This window comes from Salmo trutta, chromosome 27, assembly GCF_901001165.1.
Source record: "Salmo trutta chromosome 27, fSalTru1.1, whole genome shotgun sequence".
NCBI classification, from domain to species: Eukaryota; Metazoa; Chordata; class Actinopteri; order Salmoniformes; family Salmonidae; genus Salmo; species Salmo trutta.
The window spans coordinates 6664987-6691251 of record NC_042983.1 but is presented as its reverse complement, the minus strand read 5'-3'; the positions used below and the strand labels follow the sequence as shown (position 1 = coordinate 6691251).

The 26265-nt window shown below is 44.1% G+C and overlaps 1 protein-coding gene across 9 annotated transcripts; it reads right to left on the bottom strand.

Moving 5' to 3' along the window:
* Positions 1-1202: 1202 nt before the first annotated feature.
* Positions 1203-25251, bottom strand: LOC115164192 (dual specificity protein phosphatase CDC14C). Of its 9 annotated transcripts, XM_029716436.1 has the most exons (17): positions 24967-25072; positions 22541-22631; positions 12178-12253; positions 10046-10138; positions 9804-9880; positions 9507-9573; positions 9313-9375; positions 9139-9226; positions 8583-8813; positions 8337-8475; positions 7915-8077; positions 7667-7764; positions 4155-4199; positions 3750-3872; positions 3269-3416; positions 2799-2864; positions 1203-2510 (listed from the first exon to the last, which is right to left on the bottom strand). In XM_029716436.1, the coding sequence occupies exons 1-17, from the start codon at positions 25070-25072 to the stop codon at positions 2490-2492; spliced, it is 1695 nt and encodes a 564-aa protein (XP_029572296.1). In that variant the 3' UTR covers positions 1203-2489. The 9 variants fall into 9 exon arrangements, 7 of the variants coding, with proteins under 7 accessions (XP_029572296.1, XP_029572300.1, XP_029572299.1 ...); XM_029716440.1 differs by lacking the exon at positions 3269-3416 and having other exon boundaries at positions 24967-25250; XM_029716439.1 differs by lacking the exon at positions 2799-2864.
* Positions 25252-26265: the final 1014 nt, after the last annotated feature.

Here is a 26265-nt window from a genome sequence, read left to right as displayed (position 1 = left end):
GAGGACAGCCACTTCTCCAGTCTGCGCAGGTCTGCGAGTGAAATCACTTCCTGTCTGGTTGTTCAACTTTGGCAGCCTGCAGCGCCCCAGTTGAAGGGGGAGAAAGGGAGGACGACTAGTCACCCTGAGAGAGCAGAGAAGACTCAGAGGGTAGGTATCCTATCCTTTAGAAAATACGCTGGAAACCAACTACATAAGGGCAGAGGCTTTTTATATCAGTTTTATACAGAGCAGAGCAGTTCTATTAAGTGAACACCGAAGTCAAGGGTTTTTGAAAATGTCTTGGTAAAAAAATATATATATTTTTAGACAACCATAACAAATTTTGTGAGGACCATTTTGTGAGGTGAAGAAACTTCTTTCTAGGAGCATGTAAAGTACTGTATATGTATCATAATCCTATCCCCTAACACCAGGCTTATGTCCTAGCCCCAAACCCAGATCACCCTGAGGACTTCCCTGCCTTAGCTGTGGGGAGATTCATTATTTTACCAAGACTACAAAGGAATTCCTTTTGTTTGCATTTGGCTCCTGGTGAAATGGGTTGCACTTACATAAAAAAAAAACATCTATTCTAACACATTTGGGTGTTATTTCTCCTCCTGCCTTGTGTTCCTATGGAAGCACTGAAGGCAATGTTCAATAAGCCCTTTGACAATAGATGTACTGTTGCAGATGGCTTGTCTTGTCTTACTTTGTTACTCTGAAGGACACAACAGACTAACACAGGCCTTGCACAGTGGATGCGCATCCTCAGAATATTGGCAGTCATTTTCGGATTCTACATGTTAAATCGGCACCGTTCGACGACACCCAGCAGGTGATCTACTGCACACCACTGATGTCGGTGTTGGTCTCTTGTCCTTTACACACTTAGTCTAACCAGTTCGTTAGCGGTTTTCTACATTATATGTCCCCCAGTGGTGAGTTCGTAGATACACAGCTGCAGACTGTACATTCAGATAATTCACCACAGCACACCATGAACATGAATAATTTACTATCCTGTGGTCATCAATCACCATCACGCTCCTGTTCTCAGTGGCTCTAATGTAGCACAAAGTATACAAGATTAAAAGTACAAAGCTTGAAAATGGTGAGAAGTGAATGGTGCTTGGGAGGGGTGTCCATGAACTGTAAATGAATTTGGTTGCTGTGGTAGCACATGAGCAGGATGTCACCAAAAATGACCAAAGACAATGGTCAGTATAATTGGTGGTATTTTATTTTAGAAAGCTGGTATATTCCATGTGCTCCGAGCAGATATATAATGCATGAATGAGATGAGGCCCCTTTAGGACCATTTTGTATGTAAGACTGATTACAATTGATAGCATGGTTAATCATAACAAGTACAAAAATATTTACAAAGTACAAATACATTTTTCAGTATATCAAAATGTTGACTTATTTACAGTTTAAGTACAGCAGCTCAACAAAAAAAGACAACCGACTGGAAGCTTCACTGGAGAATGAAAGAAAGCTGGAGCATATTAAGGGTGTTATTCAGTCTGCGTCGCTGAAGCGCTAGAAATGTAAAGATCATTTCTGATTGAACGGACATATGCAGAGTTTACCGTGAATGCAGTCTCCGCTAACGCGGGAACATTGCCATTCAATTTCAATCAAGCGGAAACGTTGAACTTCCGCGATACGGATTGAATAGAGCCAAGTGAAATACAACAAGCGAAATGAGGATTTACAACTTTGACAAACCATTGATTATTGAAAAGAGGGTGGCATTGTATTACTTCTGTGCATGACATTTCTGTCTATAACATTCTGAAAGATGCTCCTCAAAGAGCATACCCTCTAAAGTAGACATGGTGCATGTTCAAGAGGGCCGACATGAGCTTTTCACAAACGATTTCATCTACAAAACACCTCAACTTCCAAACAGCTGGACATGACCTGATCTAGATCATACAAAAGGTTAAGAAAAGTGGACGGTGCCTACCTCTGGAGGACCTTCACCAACAAGCAGATTGACAGTCTGATGTTTCAGGATCAGTCTGGATTGCTATGGCAACCTTCTACTAGTATGTAAACAAGCAGGCAACAAATGTCTGAAATGGCACACTATTCCCACTACTTATGGCCAGGACTAGTGTATAGAGAATAGGGTTTCATTTTAAGAAGCACACAACCTTTTTTAAATTTTGTTCCATGATAAACAGTGAAATATATAATAAAAGAAGTGCCTTTTGACAAAGAGAAGTTGGCAAATTAATTCCAAACCAACCAAACATGGTTTACATCTTAATCATATCTGATAACTCGTTCTTCCCATTCACAATCAGATGCATCATTTCCTCATCGAACATCATCTCTATATCAAAAATCGACTGGACTGGTTCAAGAAAAATTAACCCAGTCTCTTTTAAGAAATGAAAACAAAATCGAAATTTTCAAGAGCTGTAGAGTAGACTGGACTCCTGTAGAATTCTTTTAGAATTCCGGGACCCCAGGCTCAGCGCAGTACAGGAGCTCTAGCTGTTGGTATGGAGTGACTGAAGGGACAAAAAGCACACAATTACACCCAGGCAGAGAGAAATGGGACATGCAGATAATACACCACAAATTCTCAACGATACTACAATGTATTCTATTCATTAAAGACCCTAAAGAGGGGTTACAAAAACACAATATGCAAGACTTTACTATGCATGCAGTGTGTCTATTCTAATCTTATAAAGGACTTAGAGATGTGGGTAATTAAGAGTGCAAGTTGTCTAGAGACACAACAGCATAGCAGAGCAATGAGCCATACAAAAGGGATAGAAAAGGGAAACGGATACCATAGTCTCGTTAAGCGCATCGATTGTAAAGAGCATCGAGTTCTCCGTCTTCTGGACACAGTGCGTCTGTTCGGAGTGAAAATTAAAAAGTTAAAAAGGGTGAAAGAAAAATGAAAGGGTTATATGATTGATTCCCCAATGACTTCTCAGCAGAATCACCAACAAAAGGTTGTCGGGATCTGAAAGCAAGGAGACACAGTGTGAGCAGTAAAAGTCCAGAGAAGCGATAGCCAGTCATACTCCTGAATCATCCATTCCAGTAGGACATGCAAAAAGCCGTAGGGAGTGTAAAGAGCTGGAGAGACCGTTCAATTGTTTGAGCCGGAGTGTCGGAAGCCTAGAGTACAAACAGATATAGAAGGCGTTTGCTCTTATGAAATGTAAAGTTAAGCAGACCCTCGGTGTGTGGGGGACCCGCAGAGTAGGAGAGAGTGAGGTTGAGCCCAGAGAAAGGGTTGAGGGGGGCTTGCCTTCCGAGGGACCTGCAGCATGTTTAGGTTGGGCAGGTTGACTGTGTCTCTACGGCAGCCACTGGGCTCACGGCACACTGGCTCTCTGTCACTGGCCACTACATGCATGCTGTCTAGAGACCTGGCTAGTCTGGAGTGGCACAGGGAGCTGGCAGAGGAGGGAAGGGGTTAATCGAGCTATCATAAACCATGTATGGCTATGGCTCATTCTGTCCAGTTTACTTCACACACTTGTGTCAACTCTTTTCTGTATGACTGAGTGTATATATATATATATATATATATCTCCTTCAAACATTTCACAGAATATTCAGCTAACAAATACGAGAAATAGAGCAAACTAGATCAGCATTACCTCTGACAAATCCTAACTTGAGTTACCCACACCTTATACAGACTTTCACATTAATATTGCACTGCTGTCGATGAAAGTTCTAGTTGGAATTCAATAGCACGGCTTATTGGAGACCTTGACACTAACCTGCCCCCCAAACTATTGGCAGGCAGTGAGGTTCTGGTTCTTTTCCTTTTCTCGGAGGCATCAGGGAGATGGGAGGGGTTCACCACAGCTTTACAGCTCTGCCCACTGGACTGAAGGAGAATCCTGGAGCAGAGAGAGACCAAATACTTAGAGAACGGACAGACTGGTAGGATTGTCAAGCGCCTGCCGGCCGAGAGTTCTTAGCCCCTCTGAACAGAGTGCCGGCCGTAATTTGCAAACCGATGCTACACGTAGAAACGGGCGAACATGATGGCCTTCAGTTGCCAATGGCGGGGTGTCCCTTTAATTAACACACCACCTCGACAGCAAGTGAACAAACGGCCCCATACTGTGCAGCCGGACAATCGGTCTAGTTGAGTTCTCAATCAGGAAGCGTTTAAGTACCTTAAAGACTGCGATGACCTGCTGTGGATGTTTTTTTCTTCTTGTCTGTAAACACACAAACACACACCATATTTCAACATCAACAGCAAGGGAGGGAGAAAGACAGACAGGAGGAGATTGAGACCACACAGCTTGGAGATGCAGAGACAGAGAGAGAGAGCAAACAGGCAGCAGCCGCAGAATAATCCAGAACATTTAAGATGTTGAGCATTCATTTACTCATGGCTCAGAGGAACTTTGGCTCAGAGTTTGATGCAAAGTTGAATGTGAGGCAATAGAAGCACTTTGTTGGTTATTCAGGTGCTGGAGGCTTGCCAGAGGTCAAATATAAGCTGGTTGTAGCACTTGAATTAGGAATTGGATCAATATCTGCTTTCACCGACTGCTTTAAGCGCACTATTCAGTTGGGGTGGGAGTGATTTGCATTGGCTTTGCTGATTTGCAGCTACTGGTAAAATTATTCCAAAACAGAGATTCAAGGAGTGAAATATATAAGCAGGAAGCGGTTATTACTGGCAGTGCTTGAAGTTAAAAAGCAAAAAAAGGCATTTCCAAAACTCTCCAAGACTGACAAAAGGCTAAGTGACACATCACAGAAACGTGATCCCTACTCACCTCGTTTGCAAAAAAAAGTCAGTTGCAGCCAGGGTGTGACAAAACTTATACCAGAACTCTGAAGGACATTTAAAAGTGTAAAGAAAGGTGAGGATGGGGGACGGGAGGGGGGGCCCCGGCACATAAACTCTTGAGGGGGTTATTAATGTGAGGGGGCACACTTACAGCATTCTCAGTTAGACTCCGGAAGGGGGAAGAGTTTGGGGGACGGGCGGACAGGAGAGCTCAGTGAAATCCTAACCCGTCTATACAGAAATGCAGGATGGAAGAAGGGAAGCCATACACAATCCACCACAGGGCAAGGCTACACAGGGACGAGAGCAGCATGGCTACCAACCATCTAAAGGAGGGGGAAAACATCCAAACAGAACAGAAACAAAAACATGACAAAAAGAAGGATAGACAGAGAGACAACCAGAGGAGAGAATCTCACTCGTCCTCTTTTCCACTGGAACTGGGTCAGGCTTAGCCAACAGCAACGCCCCGTCCTGAGTCCTACTGTACATATCCACTAGCCTGTAGCCTGGGCGCCAGACCCTTTCCACTTCAGCCAACTGGTTGTTATCTTGATTGACAAGGCAGCAAAGTGGCATTATTAAATGCTGAAACAGTTAGGCACCCAGGCTACAAAATAAAACAAAAAGTAAAGTAAAGTCTTTTCACCATAGCAGAAAAGGTACCTGCTAAGTCCACCAATTCAAGTCTCACCACCTCCCAAATTCTTGCATTGATTTTACACAACTTGTTTTCCACAGCATGCTAAAACTGTTTCCCAAATGGTGGTCTAGTGGCGCATTTCAGAGTCTACCATCTCCGGTGTTTGCGCAGTTATAGGCCTAAGTATGGTTCAACATTGAGAATCAGTAAGGAAACACCAAAGCTTGCTTCCAGTTTACTCTGAAAGACTGACTTCAATGGAGAAGGCAATCAAGGACACGGTGCAAGAACAAAGGCACCTCCACAGGCCTAGACAACTGAAGAAAAGCTTCACACAATGTGTGTTTGTAAATACATCACCTAAAAATAACTGGGCTTATACACCTCTTAGTCCAGAGGCCCAAATGTCGTCTCGAGGAGTGTTCTCACAGTGAACACCAAGGGCATTTGACAATCATGTGCAGGATACACTTAATCTAGAACATAATCTGAGTCTAACTGTGCCCGTGGGAGATACTGGCGGAAAGAAACTGAGACTTTCATGAAAATAATTAGCAACATAATTCTCAAGACATGAATACAATAGGCTGATGAAAGTGGCCTATGGTGATTGGACCCTTACTACGACAAGAGTCAACGAGGGATTCTTGCAAGATAAATGTGGGTTTGGTTCAGTAGAGAAGAAGATTTTTAGGCAGGAAGAAGCAAGGCACGGACAGTGGGCAGGCACTGACCCAGTCACTAACACAATGGAAAAAGAACAGCCATTTTACATTCAACCTGGTCCAACACTTACAACATATTAGGTACAATACAGAGGCCATGCATGTTCAAAAGATTAAATCATGCTTTTTTTTTTGTTATGCATAGGAGGTAAAAATAGATCACACGTGCCCACAGTCAATGTTGCATTATCCATTTCAGTCCCTTTCACAGAGAAAAACTAAATGGTAGCTAGACTATGCTGGAGTTAAATAATAGGAGGGCAAGGTTTGGGCTTCCATGAACAGCCAATCTCAGAGCATATCGCTGTATCCATGACGATGGAGAAACCACATTCTGTTGAGCAGCTGTCTCAATCAATACTATGAGTAGTCCTTGGAATCCCTGTCTACTGGAGATTCCCAGTTCTCACCCTTGCTAGCCTGTGCATATAAAAGCAGCACGTGCCCGAGCAGGTGACCAAAATCATTCATCACATTATCCACCCACAGGATACCTTATCGTACCGCAGTCACCCAAAAGCCATACATCCATTGGCATGGCGACAATTTATACAGGAAGAGGAAGCTAGTCAGACAAGAAGTGACATGCACTTACCTCCATGATACAAAACCTCACTTCCTCTCTCAGTTTTTTTCCCTCTCTGTCTTGCTCTCTCTGCTACATTTTGAAAGGCAGACAATCCAGACAGCATTCTGGCCACACGGTGCCTAAGAGGCTCCAGCAGTATACTACCGCCTGCCTGCCACGGGATAACAAAACCCACAGCCATAGGTGTTCACAGAGGTCTACAAACTGTCCTCCATGTTGGCACCAAATGTTCCACAACCATAACATTCGCATTTGGTTCTCAGTGGAACATGGCGGCCATTAAAATAGTAAATCTGGCGCTCATTAAAATAGCACAGTGTGCCCAGCCCATATGGGCTTGTAAAGACACTACTTTCAGTCATTCTACATTGACTATTGTTGATGATGAGAAAATTGTCTATCAGTGTTAGAATCATGAGTTGCAGCTACTATATGGTTTTGAGGCAGACAATGAAAAATAAACCATGATGACTACAAGACCAAATGCATGGCAACAACAGAACAACAAGTGGACTGTTATATCAACCCAAAACCTGTATTACAACTCATAGTACATATACCTATAATGGGCCAACTATCATTAGGCTAAAATCAAATCCTTGCCACCCAAGAATGAATGGGGGAGCATGAAATGACATCCAAAAAGGAAACTACAATACCAAATGATCTCAAGTTAGAATCCTAATGAAACCTCAACTTTCTCTGAACATCAATACAATGGATGACTTGGATAACATGACTGCAAAGCCTGTTCCTACTCCACTCCCCTAATTACAATTCTATGAACTTTAAGGACAAAATAAACCCATTTAATCAATTTGATAACTCAACCAAATGCAGGGAATGGGGGGGGTTCACTTATTTCAGTATCCTGAAACAAGTCAGTGTGATGCATGATGGGAGTTGAAGGTAGATGGGATACTTACGATAGGGAGCCTGTGGATGCTCTGGCCTGTCTCTTGCTTTTCAGGGCTCGCAGTTTATCACCCTGCGTGATGCCATTCATCTCCTCATCGTCATTATACTGAGGGAGATGAATGACAAATGGTAAGAAAACGAGGTACACAGACAGAGGGATCCATTAACTCACTGTTCCCTCCTTCCTTTCTTGACATTAAGGTTTATTCAATTTCTTGACATCAAAGTAACCAGACAAGATTTCCAAAACTCTTACCAGTTCCGCCTCTTCTTTCTTGGACATCTTGTTCTTGTTGCTGCCGTTGATGGTGATGTCATCAACCCCCGACAGGATCCTGGTGACAGCCAGCTTGCCGTTTTCCTGCTCGTTCATTTTCTCCCGGAACACGTCGCCCTCGGACCACAGACTGCTCTGCTTACTGCAGCATAACGGAATAACAGCATTGAAGTTGTACGACTCCCTACAAAACATCTTTGATACTGATTCAACAATTGATACTCAACTCAATCCAAGATGTCCCTGAAAAACCTGAGTTGAATTGGGTGCGTTAGTGCTGGGTTGGAGCTAGTCTGCCTGTAGCTCTCCAGGACTAGAGCTGGTGACCACTGATCTATACAGCAAAAACCTTCACAACAATGGATTGAATCTAGAGGTAAATCACACATAAAGACACATACTCTTCTACAAAGTTCTGTTGTGGTCCGATGACTGATCCGGGCCGGCAGATACGCATCCAGGCGATGGCCTCAGCCGCAGTCAGGCGGTAGTGCTTCATCATGTAGCAGCCTATCAGGGTGCCTGTTCGACCCAGACCAGCTGAAAAACATTAGGATCAGTGGGATATGTAGTGTTTGAGCAGAGTTACGCTGCCAATCTTTCCCATTCATTTGGGACTGAGGCGTGAATGTAATGAAGTAAAGTACCTTTGCAGTGAACAGCGATAGCTCCGTTTGAGTTCTCACAGATGTTGAGGAACTTCCTGACGATGGAGTCGTTTGGCGTGCTCCCGTCCACGAAGAAGAGGTCGTGGTGCTCGAAGCCCATGTCGGTGAAACGCTTTGCGTCATACATCTTCTTGTTGAGACGGACGATGGTTGTGATATTGTGTTTCCTGAAGTAAGGAAAGTAGGCCTCGGGGGCATGAAGAGGGTAACCTGGAGAGAACAAAATGTTTTTGTAGAAATTGTTTTACTTCTGCACACTTGAAGTCACATATATTTGTACACGGCATGTAGGGGGGAAGTGTACGCTTGTAAAATGATAATTTTATAAAGTTCTGTGACTGAAATGCGTCATGTTTTCGATGTCCACTTTGCAAGTATAGGCTACACAGTGTAAGGGAGTTCATTTGCCAGTCATTCTTAGCAGGGAAAAGATCAATGTGGCAGCGTGTTCCACATTGGTATTAAAACATAAAAAATGCAAACATGTCCTTACAGCTCAGATTGAAGAAAGCTAATCTGGAGGGTTTCAACCTACCGTTCTCCATTTTGCTTTTTGGATGAGGACCGCTGAACGCTAGGAATTTTCCAGGAATTATCCAGTTGAAATCTCCATTTTCTGCTCTCTGCAACAAAGAGACACAGACAGACAATTACGAATCCTTTGTGTTTACCCAAGTTGCATTCTGAAGTACGATAGCGATAAACTTACCTCGTAATGTTCGTATTCCTCCACATCAAACTGGGAGAAATCAAGCCAGCCAAACTGCAGAGCCTGGAGATACATTTTATGGAGTACATTTCAATTAGAGCATGGAACGCTATGCAAAATGTTTTACATTTCATAAAATGTGCAACTGCAAATGAACTTGTTAGACTAACATCGGACTGACTGAAGCGTGGTACCTTGTATATGGCGCACAAGCAGTCTAGAATGTTCAAATTGTACATGCAGGTTCCAAAAGAGGCATCTCTGTTAAAAACAGACAAAACAATTACATTTAGAAACAATTCAAATCCACCTGCATAAAGCATTCATACCACATTTAAAAGGACTACATAAATACAGGGTCATAAAAGCTTAACAATACGTCATTGATCAATTGTGATTGGCACTACTTTCTAATGTGTGCTCTTTAGGAGTTTCTCTCTCTAGAAGTTCTGTGTTTGTATATGTATGCATGCATTTGTGTGTGTGTTTACCTGAACGGTAAGTAGGTAGAGTTCCTGGACACCAGTAGACTGTAGGCTTCCTCTGGCGTCTTCTGAAGATGCATCACCTTCAAACAAACACAGGCCAGTATTACGGAGGACCTACTAACGGAGAACAGCAGCAACATTAAAATGAAGATTCACAAGCACTTTATTACCCGGTAACATACAATCAATCATTGGTTCAGGGCTATCAATCAGTAGGACTTCTCTGCTGAGTGAGAAATACTTACTGCATATGAACCAATAAGATAAGCAGCGTTGGCTTGTTTCTTTTGATCTCCACAGGTGTAGAAGACTATCTTCTTCTTCGCTAGAGTGCATGACTGCTCCAGATGACAACAAAATAACAATTAGCCAATTACATTTAAGTCATTTTGCAGACGCTCTGATCTAGAGTGACTTACAGTTGCAATATGTAACTTTTTGGGCGACCCGACCAAATTCACATAGAAATGTGTGTTATAGATCTGTCATTCTCATTGAAAACAAGTCTACGAAGCGGTAGATCTGTATGTGCGCTATTTTATGTTTTCCGTTCTTACGTTTCTTTTTTGCGTCTTTTACTTTCGGTTTTGTACACCAGCTTCAAACAGCTGGAAGTATAATATTTTTCGCTATGGAAAATATATTTCACAGCGGTTTAGACTGTACAATGATTCTCTACACTATACTTGCTTGTTTTGTCACAAACTGAAATGAGGCGAACTATTAGAATTTTAGTGACCAGGAAATGGCGGAGTGATTTCTGCATAGTGCATCTTTAAGTGCCTTGCTCAAGGGCACAGAGACTTTTCACCTCTTCAGCTCGAGGATTTGAACCAGCAACCTTTCGGTTACTGGCCCAACGCTTTTAACTACTAGGCTGCATGACGCTGCTGCACATCACTACACAAAACAATCCTGATCCCTGACTACGACAGACTAACAACATAGCAAGTAGAGTTGACAACATACAGAAGAGTACCGTAATTTCCGGACTATTAAGCGCACCTGAATATAAGCCGCACCCACTGAATTAAAAAAAGTGTTTTTATTTTGAACATAAATAAGCCGCACATGTCTATAAGCCGCAGGTGCCTACCGGTACATTGAAACAAATTAACTTTACACAGGCTTTAACGAAACACGGCTTGTAACAAAAATAAATAGGCTTTAACGAAACACGGCTTGTAACAAAAATAAAAAATTAGCAGTAAGCTTTAGTTGTCTTTTTGCACTGAGTCAATTCCTCACGCTGCTGTTTCCAACGTCTTATCGACTCATTAAGACCAAGCTCCCGTGCAGCAGCTCTATTTCCTTTTCCAACAGCCAGATCAATCGCCTTCAACTTGAAAGCTGCATCATACGCATTTCTCCGTGTCTTTGCCATGATGAGGGTGACAAAATGACTACCGTAATCCGAATGATGGGAAGTTTGAGAGCGCTCGATTTAATCTAAACAGTAAACAAAAAAGTTGTTTGACCTTAACCCGTTCGGCAATTTCATTGGTCTAATGAAAGCTTCATGCCGCCAAAAAAACTGAGCACGTCACAGAATGTGTTTTTTTGAGAAAAAAAAAATTGAAAGCGGGAAAAATCCATATATTAGCCGCGTCATTGTTTAAGCTGCGAGGTTCAAAGCTGGGAAAAAGGTTGTGGCTTATAGTCTGGAATTTACGGTAATAAATTGATTTTTTTTACATTTTGTCACAACTTTATCCATATGAGCTTGTCTTACACCAATAGGCCTAGGCCTGCTATAAGTCAGACTGTCATTGAGTGTCCAGGACTGGATTAGGAGATCTCTGAACTCAATGCTCTTAGTTTCTCTAGACATCCCGAGTTCCTCCCAAAATGTTATAATATTCCAGTTTAACAATAGAACTTCAGTTTGGCATAGAGGAACTGCGTCACTACCTTATTCGCTTGAATAAAATACTAAATAGTAGCTAGCAAGACGGAGATCACAGAGGTTATTTTTAAATGAGTGCATTTCGCAAGTGGCTAGTTTGAATCAACTACCTTCACTAAATCCACTGCAAAAGGTTTTGCCTGCAAACTTTGGTTTCAAATCCCGACGTTCTGGCATGTCTGCCTCGAGATTTGTTGGGAGAGTTGTCTGTCTTAAGAGGACCCACCCCGAAAATATATATTTTTCCCCTTTATCAAAGTTGCCGAAAGAATCTGGGTTTACCAGACTACAATGCTCTACAAATCATTAGTTCTAAAACCCTGCCAACATTCTCTTCAATAATCTACAAACATTACCCATTTCTGACTAGTGTGACATAACTTCTGTTTGGTTAGGCTGAGAAAACAGTTGACTATCAATTGACCAAGTCCTCTGTCAGTGTGTGTGTGTAAGGTTACAGAGTTCCTTTACCTTGAGCTTTTTAGTGAGCTTGCAACAGAAGCGATAAAACATGGCCAGGTTGAGCGGGCCAAAGTCTGCATAGAAGCTGGAGAAGAGAGAACACAAGGTTGACTGTTAAAGCAAAGTTTCTTTAGAGTGACCTGCAATGTTCTGAACAATCAATAAATCAGCTCTCCTAAATAGGCCTAAGTCTCTGATGAAGACCTAATGGGTGGAGACAGGCTCGGAAATATGAATATTGTGATATATGTTACAATGTGTGTGAACTATCCTCTTTGCTGATGAACATTCATACTTGGACATCCACATCTGCTATTCATTAATGTTCAACACTTACAGTGCATTCAGAAACTATTCAGACACCTTGACGTTTTCCGCATTTTGTTACGTTACAGCCTTATTCTAAAATGTCAAAATATTTTTTTGTCCCTCAATCTACACACAATACCCCATAATGACAAAGTGAACAGGTTTTTAGAAATGTTTGCACATTTATTAGAAATAAAAACAGAAATACCTTATTTACATAAGTATTCAGACCTTTTGCTAAGAGACTCGAAATTGAGCTCTGGTGCATCCTGTTTCCATTGATCATCCTTGAGATGTTTCTACAACTTAATTTGAGTCCACCTGTGGTAAATTCAATTGATTGGACATGATTTGGAAGGGCACTGTCATGAAGTTGGCCTGTTGGTCAGGTTTATGACCCCCTCTACAGAGTTACTCTTGGAAAGCCGTTTGTTAACATAGAGAGTATGAAAACATCAAAAGGGTGGGGACCAGAACCATATTTCGGTAATCCAACCAGTTGAAAATATGCGTTGGTACTTAAAGAATATGATATCAGATCAGTTGTCATCTGAGACATTATTACCGATGATAGGATGACATAAACTGTATCTTGGAAAGTCTACACATTCAAGTTATCAGATTCACATGGAATTGTTGTGCAATTTAAATGTTTAAATATGAAACTATTTGTGAAAAGATTAAATGTAATTTTAGCTTCTAAATGAGAGAATTGGTTTTCATAAGTGAACTAGACTCAACTCAGTGGCCCCGCCCATGTGAAGACATTGGTTGTAAACTATGAAACACGCCCTTCTCTCCACCACTATATAAGCCCTTTAAGAAAATGTAACATTTGTGTTCCCGAGGACGAGGGTCCATACGTTAAAAGGGCTAATCTACAGAACTAAACCAACTTCAGCGTGAGCTTAAAGTATGGCAACTTGGTATGAACTTTGAACTCTTATTCACTAAAGAAGTGATACCTCCTAGCCGTTGAGTGAGCAGCAGCAGCTGTAAACGTGGGCTAGGAAGGGACGGACAAAGTATCTCTTCTACCAAACACAAGACGTTACTACAACGCATCCGTTCTACCATACATTCTTCAGAGGACAGGAAGATCCCTTCCATCTACGACCAACCTATTGAAGCACAGCTCAGAGTAAATATTCCTTGCATTTTCCTTTTCCAAATGGGCGGTTATATTTAGAATGCATAAGACTCTGTATTTACAATAGCATAGCTTTACAAGGTCCGATCAGAGACCAAATTCCTTTGTTCCCCTGTCTTCCCGTGCTTTCATTCAAAACCCAACCCCCTTTCTATGTGTAACCAGCCGTCATATCTGTTCCATCCGCTAGGGACGTTTTCTTTTATGACATAATTAGTAATCAATGTATGACCCATCCTGTGTATGTGTAATTCTGTGTGATTATTTAGGTATTTAGTAAATTAATAATTAAACCAAATTTTGTATTGCTGATTCAGCTTGTTAGCCAGGGTTCGTGAAGATAACCAAGAATTCTACGACTTCAGATGAGACTGAATAAGGTGACGATTAAGAATTGACCGCTATTGATGTAAAAGATTACCAGGTCTTTAAGAGTTTATTCAGAAGATAACAGCTCTATAAACATTATTTTGTGGTCCCCCGACTTTCTAGTTATTTACATTTACATGATTGAACTAATCAGGTAATATTAATTACAGAGAAATGATTTTATAGAATAGCATGTCATATCACTTAATCCGGCATAGCAAAGACACGACAGCACACACCTATCTATTGTGGCGCACAGCAGGTCAGCCACCAGGGGGAGACTCGTCGAGGCCTGGTGACAGACGGAGTATACATCACGAGGCGATGGCTCCATCTGCTGGACGTACCAGGTCTTGATGGGCTCTCCGGCAAGGATTAATTGAGCTGATTGTGGATTTGTGAGTAATCAAGGGCTGAATGCTCACCAGCTGTACAAGTCCCATAAAGCTGCCAGAAGGGCAGCACACAGAGGAGAGGACTCCTGTATAGTTAGGGATGGTACCAGAGGTAACAGGAGGGAGTTCAATTTTTGATCCCCGCAGGATACAGCAAGACCCAGAAGACAGTATACCTTCTTTTGGACTATTATTTTAAAAAACACTTTTGAAACTGAGCTAATCCTACTCTGTCTGTGTCTGATCTGTGTAAACATTTTGACCCAATCCCCTGGTCTGCCACAAGTGGTGGAGAATGCAGGCATTCTGATAACGTGGTCAGATCAGGGTTGACGTTTACGCAGCATGAGCATGGACGAGTTGACAGCTCAGTTCATCCGGGCCCAACAAGCGGTTCAGGAACGAACGCTGGAGGAACAGCGGCTATGTTAAGGGATTTATATGTTTGAATGTAATGATTAAATAATTCTACCCTGAGACTTAACTATTAGGGATATGGTCTATATAGCATGTAGAATGAGTAACTAAAGGGTTAAGCATAAGTCTAACGAGGTTGGACTAGGATAAGAGAAGCATGTGTGTGTGTGTTTAAGTAAACGCCAAGAACTGTTAAACTGTGGTTGACCTGCCCTAGCTTGAACTCTGAGGGTTTAAGATATGAGAGGGAGTCCCCTCAAGGTTTCCCTAATCTCAGAGGAATGAAACTGTTGGCTGGGTAATGATCTACAGTGTTAAGAGATCTGGGGCCTTAATGTTTGTGTGTATGTGTTTGCGTAAATACGGAGCCTGGTATATAATGGTGTCTCTGTACAATGGACTTCAGAGCGCCCTCGTGAATAAACATTTTTGACTATTGTAAACTGGGACCCTGTCTGTGTTATTCAACCAGAATCTTACAAATTCAGGGTTGTAGACTAAGTATTTTAATTGAAGTTTAGTTTATGAACATTGAGAACAAAATTCTCATAACAGGCTACAAAACGTCCGCCTCATTGAGGAAATCAAGAAGCTACAAGGAGGAGCGTCTACTGAATCACATCCAAATAAGTTTTTAAATCAAGCTAACAGAAGATGACGACATCGAAACCTACCTCTGTACGTTTGAACGGGCAGCACTACGGGAAGGATGGCCAAGGCAGAAGTGGGCCAGTCTGCTGACCCCGTTCCTCTCTGGGAATACCCAAAAGGCGTATTGGGACCTGAACAATGAACAGGCAGCTAACTACGACGGACTCAAAACGGGAGATACTCAGCAGCTAAGGGTACAGCCTGGCCCATCGGGGTCAACTATTCCACGACTGGAGGTTCGTAGCCGACGCATCCTCCCGAGCCCAGATGAGCGACCTACTGCGCGTCACCAGGGGGTGGCTCCTAACCGACGTATCCACCCTCTCTATCCTAGACAAAGTGGTCCTGGATCGCTTCCTACGGGCACTACCCCACGACATGAAGAGGGCAGCGAGTCTACGCGCGCCCCAGACCTCGGAGGGCCTCCTGGAAGCAGTGGAGACGCATCAGAACACTCAGGCCCTGCTGAGTGGGAGCCGGGCCGAGTCGGCGGCTCGTTCGAGGAGTCGGAAGGACAGCCCCACTGCGGAGTACCCCGAACCGACAGTCGGCAGGGCCGAAGGACCGCACACCTGTGGAGAGACGGCTGGGGTAGGGCCGACCCGCCACCGACGACCAAAGGTAGATGGAAACCAAAGGAGATGTTTTGAGTGTGGTGCCCGGGGGCACATTGCCTGGAATTGCCCGGCTCGAGAGGAGTCGATGCCATCAGCAAGCCCCGGAGGCGAGGTGGGTCACGCAGTGAACTACTTCACCTCCTGTTGGGTACACCACGAATCAACTGCACCCATGGTCCCAGTGAAGGTTGACGGACACGACACGGAAGCTCTATTAGACTCCGGAAGTATGGTTACCCTCGTAACCACGAGCATGCTGAACCAGGATACCTAACGTGGTAGGTAGATGTGTCCCCGTGAACACAGGAAATGGACAAAGCGGTATCCAACAGTATGGGCCAACATCGTGAAGCAAACAAGGGAACTGCCAGATGATGGTGGGTGCAGTACCCGAGTTGCCGGTACCTCTCCTAGTGGTTTTGTACCTCTCCTAGCTGTTTGCGGCCCTGTGGGGGCACGAGCTGAGGAAGAAGGTACGAGTCGGCCGAAGACAAGAGCGAGGACGACCCATCGCCTATGCGGCCCGGAAACAAACGGTTGATTAATCTGTATCTACGGGTCCGGAGTCGGTGCCGGAACCCGACCCCCTTGGGGAACCACAGGAGGAAGAGCCCAGCCTCCCCCTCCTCAATTTCGAGGGGCCAGTCGAGACACCCCCTGGGGGCCAACTGAGGGGACAATTCGGGACGGCCCAGTGGGAGGATCCTAACTTGAAAGCCGCTGCAGCCCAAGTGATAGCGGTGGATGGACAGCTACTTCCGGGGGTGAGTGACTGGCGATACCCCCATTTCCAAATCAAGAATAACCTTTTGTATCAGGTATCGCGCCAACAGGGGGAACTTCAAGAGGTATTGATGCTGCCCCGACGGTACGTGGGAACCGTTCTTCAGCTGGCCCCCACCCACCTGTTGGGGGCGCACCTGGGAATGGAGAAGACCCGGGAACGGATCGCCGCCCGGTTCCACTGGCCCGGGATGAGGAGGGCCGTGGAAGATTACTGTCACAGCTGCCCGGAGTGTCAAATGACTGCCCCAAAGGCACACTTCCGAAACCCACTGGTCCCCTACCGATCATCGGGGTGCCCTTTGAACGCTTCGCCATGGACATAGTGGGACCCCTGGTAAAAACAGCTCAAGGACACCGGTACATCCTGGTAATAGTGGACTATGCCACCTGGTATCCCGAGGCCATTCCCCTACGGGCGGCGGTATCCAAGGGAATCACCCGTAAGCTGTTCCACCTCTTTAGCCGGGTGGGCATCCCGAATGAGATCCTGACAGACCAAGGTACTGAGTTTATGTCCCATCTAATGAAAGATTTGTGTGCTCTCCTGCAGATCCGGACCTCCATCTCCCACCCAGCAGACGGATGGGCTCGTCGAGTGGTTCAATAAAAATGCTCAAACAAATGCTGTGGAAGGTCATCGAGCAGGACAGGAAGAACTGGGACCAGCTACTACCCCACCTAATGTTCTCAATCCGAGAAGTACCCCAGTCCTCCACTGGGTTTTCCCCTTTCAAACTCCTATAAGGGAGGAGGCCACGAAGCCTACTGGACCTCGCCAAGGAGGTGTGGGAAGCCCAACCAACCCCAATACGCAGCGTGGTAGAGCACGTGGAGATGAGGGAGCGGATGACAGCCATATGGCCAGTCGTGAGGGAACATATGGAGAAGGCCCAACGCGCCCAAGCCCAGGTCTACAATCGGGGAGCCCAGCCCCGAGAATTCCAGGTGGGTGTTGGTCTTAATCCCCATGGCCGAAAGTAAGTTCCTGGCAACATGGCACGGGCCATACGAGGTGATCGAGAAGCTGGGACCTGTCAATTACCGCTTACGGCAGCCGGGGGAGACGAAAACCCCAACAGATTTACCACGTGAACCTGTTGAAGAAGTGACACGAGAGGACAGCCTTGGCCGTGTTATGGTCGGGACCCAGGACGCCAACGGTACCAGTGGTGGTCCCGAGCAATGAGGACCTTGACCCAGCCCAGAAGCAAGAGCTCAAGGAGCTCGTCGATCGGAACATGGCGGTGTTCTCCGAGAAGCCGGGCCGCATGACCCTCATTGAACACCACATCCGTACCCGGGGAAACGGTACGAAAGAGGCCATATCGGATTCCGGAGGCCCGAAGGAAGGCCGTGAAACATTAAGTGGAGACTATGCTGACGATGGGGGGGTAGTTGAAGAGTCTCACAGTGCATGGTGCAGCCCCATCATGTTTGTGCCCAAACCCGACGGTAGCCTGCACGTCTGTAATGATTTCCGGGGTGTGAACGACATAAGCTTGTTCAATGCCTACCTCATGCCGAGAGTGGATGAGCTCGTCGACCGATTGGGAAAGGCCCGGTACATCAGCACCTTTGACCTGACCAAAGGATATCGGCAGGTACCGTTGGCAGCCTCCTCCTGGGAGAAGACGGCATTCGACACCAGACCGATTGTGTCAGTACTGGGTGCTCCCGTTCGGTCTCCACAGAGCCCCGCCAAGATTCCAGCAACTGATGAACAAAGTACTTCGACCCCACCAGCAGTACGCAGCAGTCTATTTGGATGATATCCTCATCCACAGCCAAGGTTGGGAAGAGGGGACTAATAGGGGACTAGGGGCCGTTCTGTCCCAGATACACGATGGGGAGGAGCACCCCATGTACATCAGCCGAAAGCTGATACCTAGAGAGAAAAAAAAAAATACTCTATTGTTGAGAAAGAGTGTCTAGCGGTGAAGTGGGCGCTAGACACTCAAGTTTTTTCCTGTTAGGTACCCACTTCACCCTGGTCACGGGCCATGCTCCCCTGGTCTGGATGGCCAGGGGAATGGACACAAACGATCGGGTCACCAGGTGGTTCTTGTCCCTTCAATGCTTCTCTTTTTCTGTTGTGCACAGGTCAGGGGCGAAACATGGAAACACGGATGCCCTATCGAGAAGGGAGACATATGTCGCACTGATGACAGTCCCCTCCCCGACCAGAGCTAAGGGGGGGCGTACAGCAGGTCAGACACCAGGGGGAGACTCGTCGAGGCCTGGTGACAGACGGAGTATACATCACGAGGCGATGGCTACATCTGCTGGACGTGCCAGGTCTCTCCGGACAGGGCTGATTGGGGATTTGTGAGTAATCAAGGGCTGATTGCTCACCAGCTGTACAAGTCCCATAAAGCTGCCAGAAGGGCAGCACACAGAGGAGAGACTGGGGACTCCTGTATAGTTGGGGACGGTACCAGAGGTAACAGGAGGGAGTTCAGTTTTTTATCTCCACAGGATACAGCAAGACCCGGAGCACAGAAGACAGTATCCTGGAGAGGGTCTCTTGGGAAGACCTATTATTTTCTTTTGAACTTATTTTAATAAACACCTTTTGAAACTGAGCTAATCCTACTCTGTCCGTGTCTGATCTGTCTAAACGTTTTGACCCAACCCACTGGTCTGCCACACTATACAGTGAGGGAAAAAAGTACTTGATCCCCTGCTGATTTTGCACGTTTGCCCACTGACAAAGAAATGATCGGTCTATAATTTTAATGGTAGGTTTATTTGAACAGTGAGAGACAGAATAACAACAAACAAATCCAGAAAAACGCATGTCAAATTGTTATAAATTGATTTGCATTTTAATGAGGGAAATAAATATTTGACCCCCTCTCAATCAGAACTATTTCTGGCTCCCAGGTGTCTTTTATACAGGTAACGAGCCGAGATTTGGAGCACACTCTTAAAGGGAGTGCTCCTAATCTCAGTTTGTTTCCTGTATAAAAGACACCTGTCCACAGAAGCAATCAATCAATCAGATTCCAAACTCTCCACCATGGCCAAGACCAAAGAGCTCTCCAAGGATGTCAGGGACAAGATTGTAGACCTACACAAGGCTGGAATGGGCTACAAGACCATCGTCAAGTAGCTTGGTGAGAAGGTGACAACAGTTGGTGTGATTATTCGCAAATGGAAGAAACACAAAATCTCCCTCGGCCTGGGGCTCCATGCAAGATCTCACCTCGTGGAGTTGCAATGATCATGAGAACGGTGAGGAATCAGCCAAGAACTACACGGGAGGATCTTGTCAATGATCTCAAGGCAGCTGGGACCATAGTCACCAAGAAAACAATTGGTAACACACTACGCCGTGAAGGACTGAAATCCTGCAGCGCCCGCAAGGTCCCCCTGCTCAAGAAAGCACATATACATGCCCGTCTGAAGTTTGCCAATCAACATCTGAATGATTCAGAGGTCAACTGGGAGAAAGTGTTGTGGTCAGACGAGACCAAAATGGAGCTCTTCGGCATCAACTCAACTCGCCGTGTTTGGAGGAGAAGGAACGCTGCCTATGACCCCAAGAACACCAACCCCACTGTCAAACATGGAGGTGGAAACATTATGCTTTGGGGGTGTTTTTCTGCTAAGGGAACAGGACAACTTCACCGCATCAAAGGGACAATGGACGGGGCCATGTACCGTCAAATCCTGGGTGAGAACCTCCTTCCCTCAGCCAGGGCATTGGAAATGGGTCGTGGTTGGGTATTCCTGCATGACAATGACCCAAAACACACGGCCAAAGCAACAAAGGAGTGGCTGAAGAAGAATCACATTAAGGTCCTGGAGTGGCCTAGCCAGTCTCCAGACCTTAATCCCATAGAAAATCTGTGGAGGGAGCTGAAGGTTCGAGTTGCCAAACGTCAGCCTTGAAACCTTAATGACTTGGAGAAGATCTGCAAAGAGGAGTGGGAAAGAATCCCTCCTGAGATGTGTGCAAACCTGGTGGCCAACTACAAGAAACGTCTGACCTCTGTGGTTGCCAACAAGGGTTTTGCCACCAAGTACTAAGTCATGTTTTGCAGAGGGGTCAAATACTTACTTCCCTCATTAAAATGCAAATCAATTTATAACATTTTTGACATGGTTTTCTGATTTTTTTGTTGTTATTCTGTCTCTCACTGTTCAAATAAACCTACCATTAAAATTATAGACTAATCATTTCTTTGTCAGTGGGCAAACGTACAAAATCAGCAGGGGATCAAATACTTTTTCCCCCTCACTGTATAAGGTCCCACAGTTCACAAGTGCATATCAGAGCAAAAACCAAGCCATGAGGTCAAAGCTCCGAGACAGGATTGTGTCGAGGCACAGATCTGGGGAAGGGTACCAAAACAATTCTGCAGTATTAAAAGGTCACCAAGAACATAGTGGCCTCCATCATTCTTAAATTGATGAAGATGCAGAGTGTGCAAAGCTGTCATCAAGGCAAAGGGTGGTTACTTTGAAGAATAAAATGTATTTTGATTTAACACTTTTTTGGTTACTACATGATTCCATGTGTTATTTCATAGTTTTGATGTCTTCACTATTATTCTACAATTTAGAAAATAGTAAAAATAAAGAAAAACCTTTGAATGAGTAGGTGTGTCCAAACTTGACTGGTACTGTATATCAGATAGCACATTAGATTAAATGCCATCCACTTTCACATTTCATTCTGTAGTCTTGGCATATACTGCATGTAAACATTTATTTTCTCAAATGTAAAAGTATATCATTTGTATGGTTTAAGACAGGAACAGTCATATACGCTCGCACACACACCTCCACGATAAACATATCCTCAGCTCTTCTCTCTCTCGACACACAGGTGGTGTTTATTTTGACCGGTAGTGTGCACACACACACACACACACACACACACACACACACACACACACACACACGTATGTTTCAATATTCATAAACGAATGTTAAAAAAAAAAGTTTTTTAATGAATATGACTCATATTAAAGAGCAAGCGGTAAAGCTTCATATTACATATTTTTGCTTTGTAGCGCCTACAAATGAAACATTATGGGAGTCATACACAGGAGGCTTGGGTAAGGCCAAAATGTCAAATATACCAACATTTATTTATTATTTCTCAATTATGCTTTTACATACAAATGGTAAATATATGTTAAGCTGCAAAGTCAAAATTGTCTATATTGTAAAAATTCATGAAACCACAAATATGCTTTTTGGTCTTAATTTAAGATTAGGCTTAGCAGTGTGGTTAAGACTTAAAACCTGATTTCATGACTTTGTGGCCGTGCCAGCTACGGTGACCACTTTGCAGGGCTCCAATACATGAGTAATCTCAAATACAACCAGGGTTGGGTTTCCCAAAAGCATCGTAGATCATCTTCATTCCATTGAAACTAAATGGACGCAAGATGATCCTAAGTGCTACGAATCTTTTTGGAACTCAGCCTGCTTTTTTTTGTCCTGGGGTATAATCATTACTCCAAACAGTTGCAAAACGTTCAGTTCTGCAACCAAAACTATTGTTTCTATTAGACAGATTTGGGTAGGTCCGGCCTGTTTGCTGAACCTTTCCAATAGAAACGCTAGTTTTTGTTGCAAAACAGATTAGAGAAATGACTACACACCTGGTTTCGTGAGGAATCACTCATATGGCCTATGAACGTCCTGTAATACATAGCACTTACTTTTCATATGACAGCTCATCATCTATGCAGAAGCAATGTCTGTCAGCTGTGCTTTTTATCTTCTGCTGCAGTACTGCGAAATACAATTGATCTGAAAAATAGAAGGGGGTTTTAAAAGCTTTTTTTGGCACACAGTCGTGGTCTTGGGGAGGGGGCGTGCAGTGATCTAAATAACTATTTTGCATTATATTCTGTTTGAGTTTCATCATGGATTTGATTTGATTATGGACAGTCAAACAAACATACAAAGCACCGTTGTCTACAAATTAATGCTTGTTAATTGTGCCACACTTTGCGGGCAAAACAAATGGCACATGCCAGTTTGAATTTGAATTTCCTTTCCCCCGGAAATGTTTCGACCGACGGATATCAATAGTGCAACAATTTACAGTATGAAAGGTATGGTTTGCTTCCAGAACAGCACTTACCTTTAATGATTTCAATACTTTTCGTGACATTGTCCTCGGTCATTCTGATAGCGACTTTAGCCAACAATTAGTTACAAGTCAAATTGAATTAGTTACAAGTCAAGTTGAACGGCTTGTTTTCTCTGCAGTCTTACTATAAACGCGCCTAAATAATAACGTAAACGTCTGAAAAACAGTCCAGCACAATGGCCTACACACGCATTAAAGAAAATCTATTTTCTTTATCCCATTAAACTAAAACGCCCCACAGAATCGAACAGCAAAATATGGTATTTTCTACCACTCAAAAGCCAATAGAAAGTGCAGCAAATATTTTTCTAAAGTAGCATAATGCTTTGCTGGGCAAGGTCTATAAATGTGTCTGTCTCCGTTGAAAAAAATATACTGATATGACAAATAAAGCCTCAACTTGCTTAGTGACGAAAAATAACAGGCCGCATAGACAGGCTACGTACTCTGCTCAAAAATAGTTTTGAAATAAAATCATAAGCACCACCCACTGCAACAATGTATTGCTCTCGCGCAACGTTATTGGTTCAAGGAAACGGTGAACGCGACACTGTTGCAGGGTTGGCATGCCAATCATTCTACTTATATGAACGCAGGACTGGGCGGATTCTATTATGTTGAACCACGGGGCACCATACCATGGCCCGTGACGTAAACGGCAAATGCGGTGAGGCGGGAGCGCCCTTCTCAAGTCTAACAGTAATCTGAGCCACTCGGTCATGTTGTCAACAATGCAACATGGTGAACCGTCCATCAAATAGCTTATATCTTTGAATTGTCGAACTAGAACTAATGCAGATCATACGTTTTTATCAAAAGCAATCACTTTTGCATGTCAAAACACAGAATCTTACTCATTACTTATCGTGCATAATTACGTCCCTTTTTATTTGAGCTGACTTCGCCGTGGACTTTGAACGGGGCACCTGGTTCACGCCCGGGTGGTTGCCCCGTTCCAAAACGAACGCATTCAACTTTCACCCTGTTAAAAACACGCGTATCAGGTGCCCGGGCTATATTAATCGAATTCCCTCATTTTTTAAAAGTTCTGCCTGGGAAGACATTCGAGATTCTAATTGGAACGATGCCCAAGCCGTTGCTAGGAGAATAGATTCGCGTGGCCAATAGAAATGCATCTTCTACTTTGACAGAACACTTCCACTGTAGTCCTCAAGTGAGAGATAGTTAGAATAAGCGATACGGTTTGAATTGATTGCAAACATTTTCTTACCAAGTTATTACAAAACGACAATGTTTGGTTGGTTATACAAGGCTGTAGGCTAGCCTATCATGCAGGCCTAATATGCATTATGAGGTAGCCTGACAAATAGCCTACAGTAGGCCCATTGTTTGTGTGCAAAAAGCTCGCCCATTCTCAATGAAAAATAACAAGTGAGACAATTTCCTTTTGTGCGGGTTGGCTTATAAAAACAGCCACATTATCAGCCTTTTGAATCAGGCAAAATGCATGTATTGTAGCCTATCCTCATTTTTGGGATAAACAGGAATTCTGCATCCTCTGATGCACATGGTCATGATATAAATACACCGTGGCTCCCGAGTGGCACAGCGGTCTAAGGCACTGCATTTCAGTTTTAAAGGTGTCACTACAGACAACCTGGTTCGAATCCAGGCAGTATCACAACCGGCCGTGATTGTCCCATAGGGCGGCGCACAATTGGCCCAGCGTCCTCCGGGTTTGGCCGTTATTGTAAATAAGAAATTGTTCATAACTGACGTGTGCCGCCCTAGTATGAAAATGCATAAATTGGGGTAGCTGACAACGCATAACATGTAGCATAGTCAATACTGTAGCTTATGATTAGGAACCGATGGTGTCGCCATTTTAGATAAAAAGCTGCAGGGAAGTCTAATAGTCAGCAAAATCATAAAATCTGCATTCAGACACTGCAAGGCCAGCGTAAGCAACGGTCTATGCTCCAAACTCGCTCAATGCAAGCTACGAAGGGTTCATCCGCAGTTTCTTACCTGATACACTAATGTGAATATCTGACTTTAGCTCCGCCTCCTCTCTCTGAGCTGCACGGCGCTTTTTCATCGACTCAGGTCGCCTCTTTTCGCTTTTGCGCTTCATTCTTGCTTTTATGCATGCACTGCGAGCATCTCCAAATGGCACAGTGAGATCTGTCTGCCCTGCGGTTGTTTTAGTTTTCGGTGCTTTATTATGTTGATCCTTGCTCTCCAGCTAGTGTGTCATCCGAAGCGCAGTTGTTCGCTCTTGCTCAGTTTTTCCTTTGGTGACGTCTGTGAACGGAGCAAGTTTCTGAATCCCTTTCTGTGACGTAAGACGTTGCCTGCCCCTCTGTAGTTACTGTTATTATTATTATGTTGCTTTTCGACTGTTTATTTTATTTTATTTATTTCCCCTTTATTTAACCAGGTAGGCTAGTTGAGAACAAGTTCTCATTTACAACTGCGACCTGGCCAAGATAAAGCAAAGCAGTGCGACAAATAACAACACAGAGTTACACATGGAATAAACAAAACATACATTCAATAACACAATAGAAAAAAAGTATATATGCAGTGTGTGCAAATGAGGTAAGATAAGGAGGTAAGGCAATTAATAGGCCATAGTGGTGAAATAAATACAATTTAGCAATTAAACACTGGAGTGATAGAGACTGGAGTGATAGATGTGCAGAAGATGAATGTGCAAGTAGAGATATTGGGGTGCAAAGGAGAAAAAAATATATAACAGTATGGGGATGAGGTAGTTGGATGGGCTATGTACATGTGCAGTGATCTGTGAGCTGCTCTGACAACTGGTGCTTAGTGTTAGTGAGGGAGATATGAGTCTCCAGCTTCAGAGATTTTTGCAATTCGTTCCAGTCATTGACAGCAGAGAACTGGAAGGAAAAGCGACCAAAGGAGGAATTTGCTTTGGGGGTGACCAGTGAGATATACCTGCTGGAGGGCGTGCTACGGGTGGTTGCTGCTATGGTGACCAGTGAGCTGCGATAAGGCGGGGCTTTACCTAGCAAAGACTTATAGATGACCTGGAGCCAGTGGGTTTGGCGATGAATATGAAGTGAGGGCCAGCCAACGAGAGCATACAGGTCGCAGTGGTGGGTAGTAGATGGGGCTTTGGTGACAAAACGGATGGCACTGTGATAGACTGCATCCAATTTGCTGAGTAGAGTGTTGGAGGCTATTTTGTAAATGACATCGCCGAAGTCAAGGAACGGTAGGATAATCAGTTTTACGAGGGTATGTTTTGCAGCATGAGTGAAGGATGCTTTGTTGCGAAATAGGAAGCCGATTCTA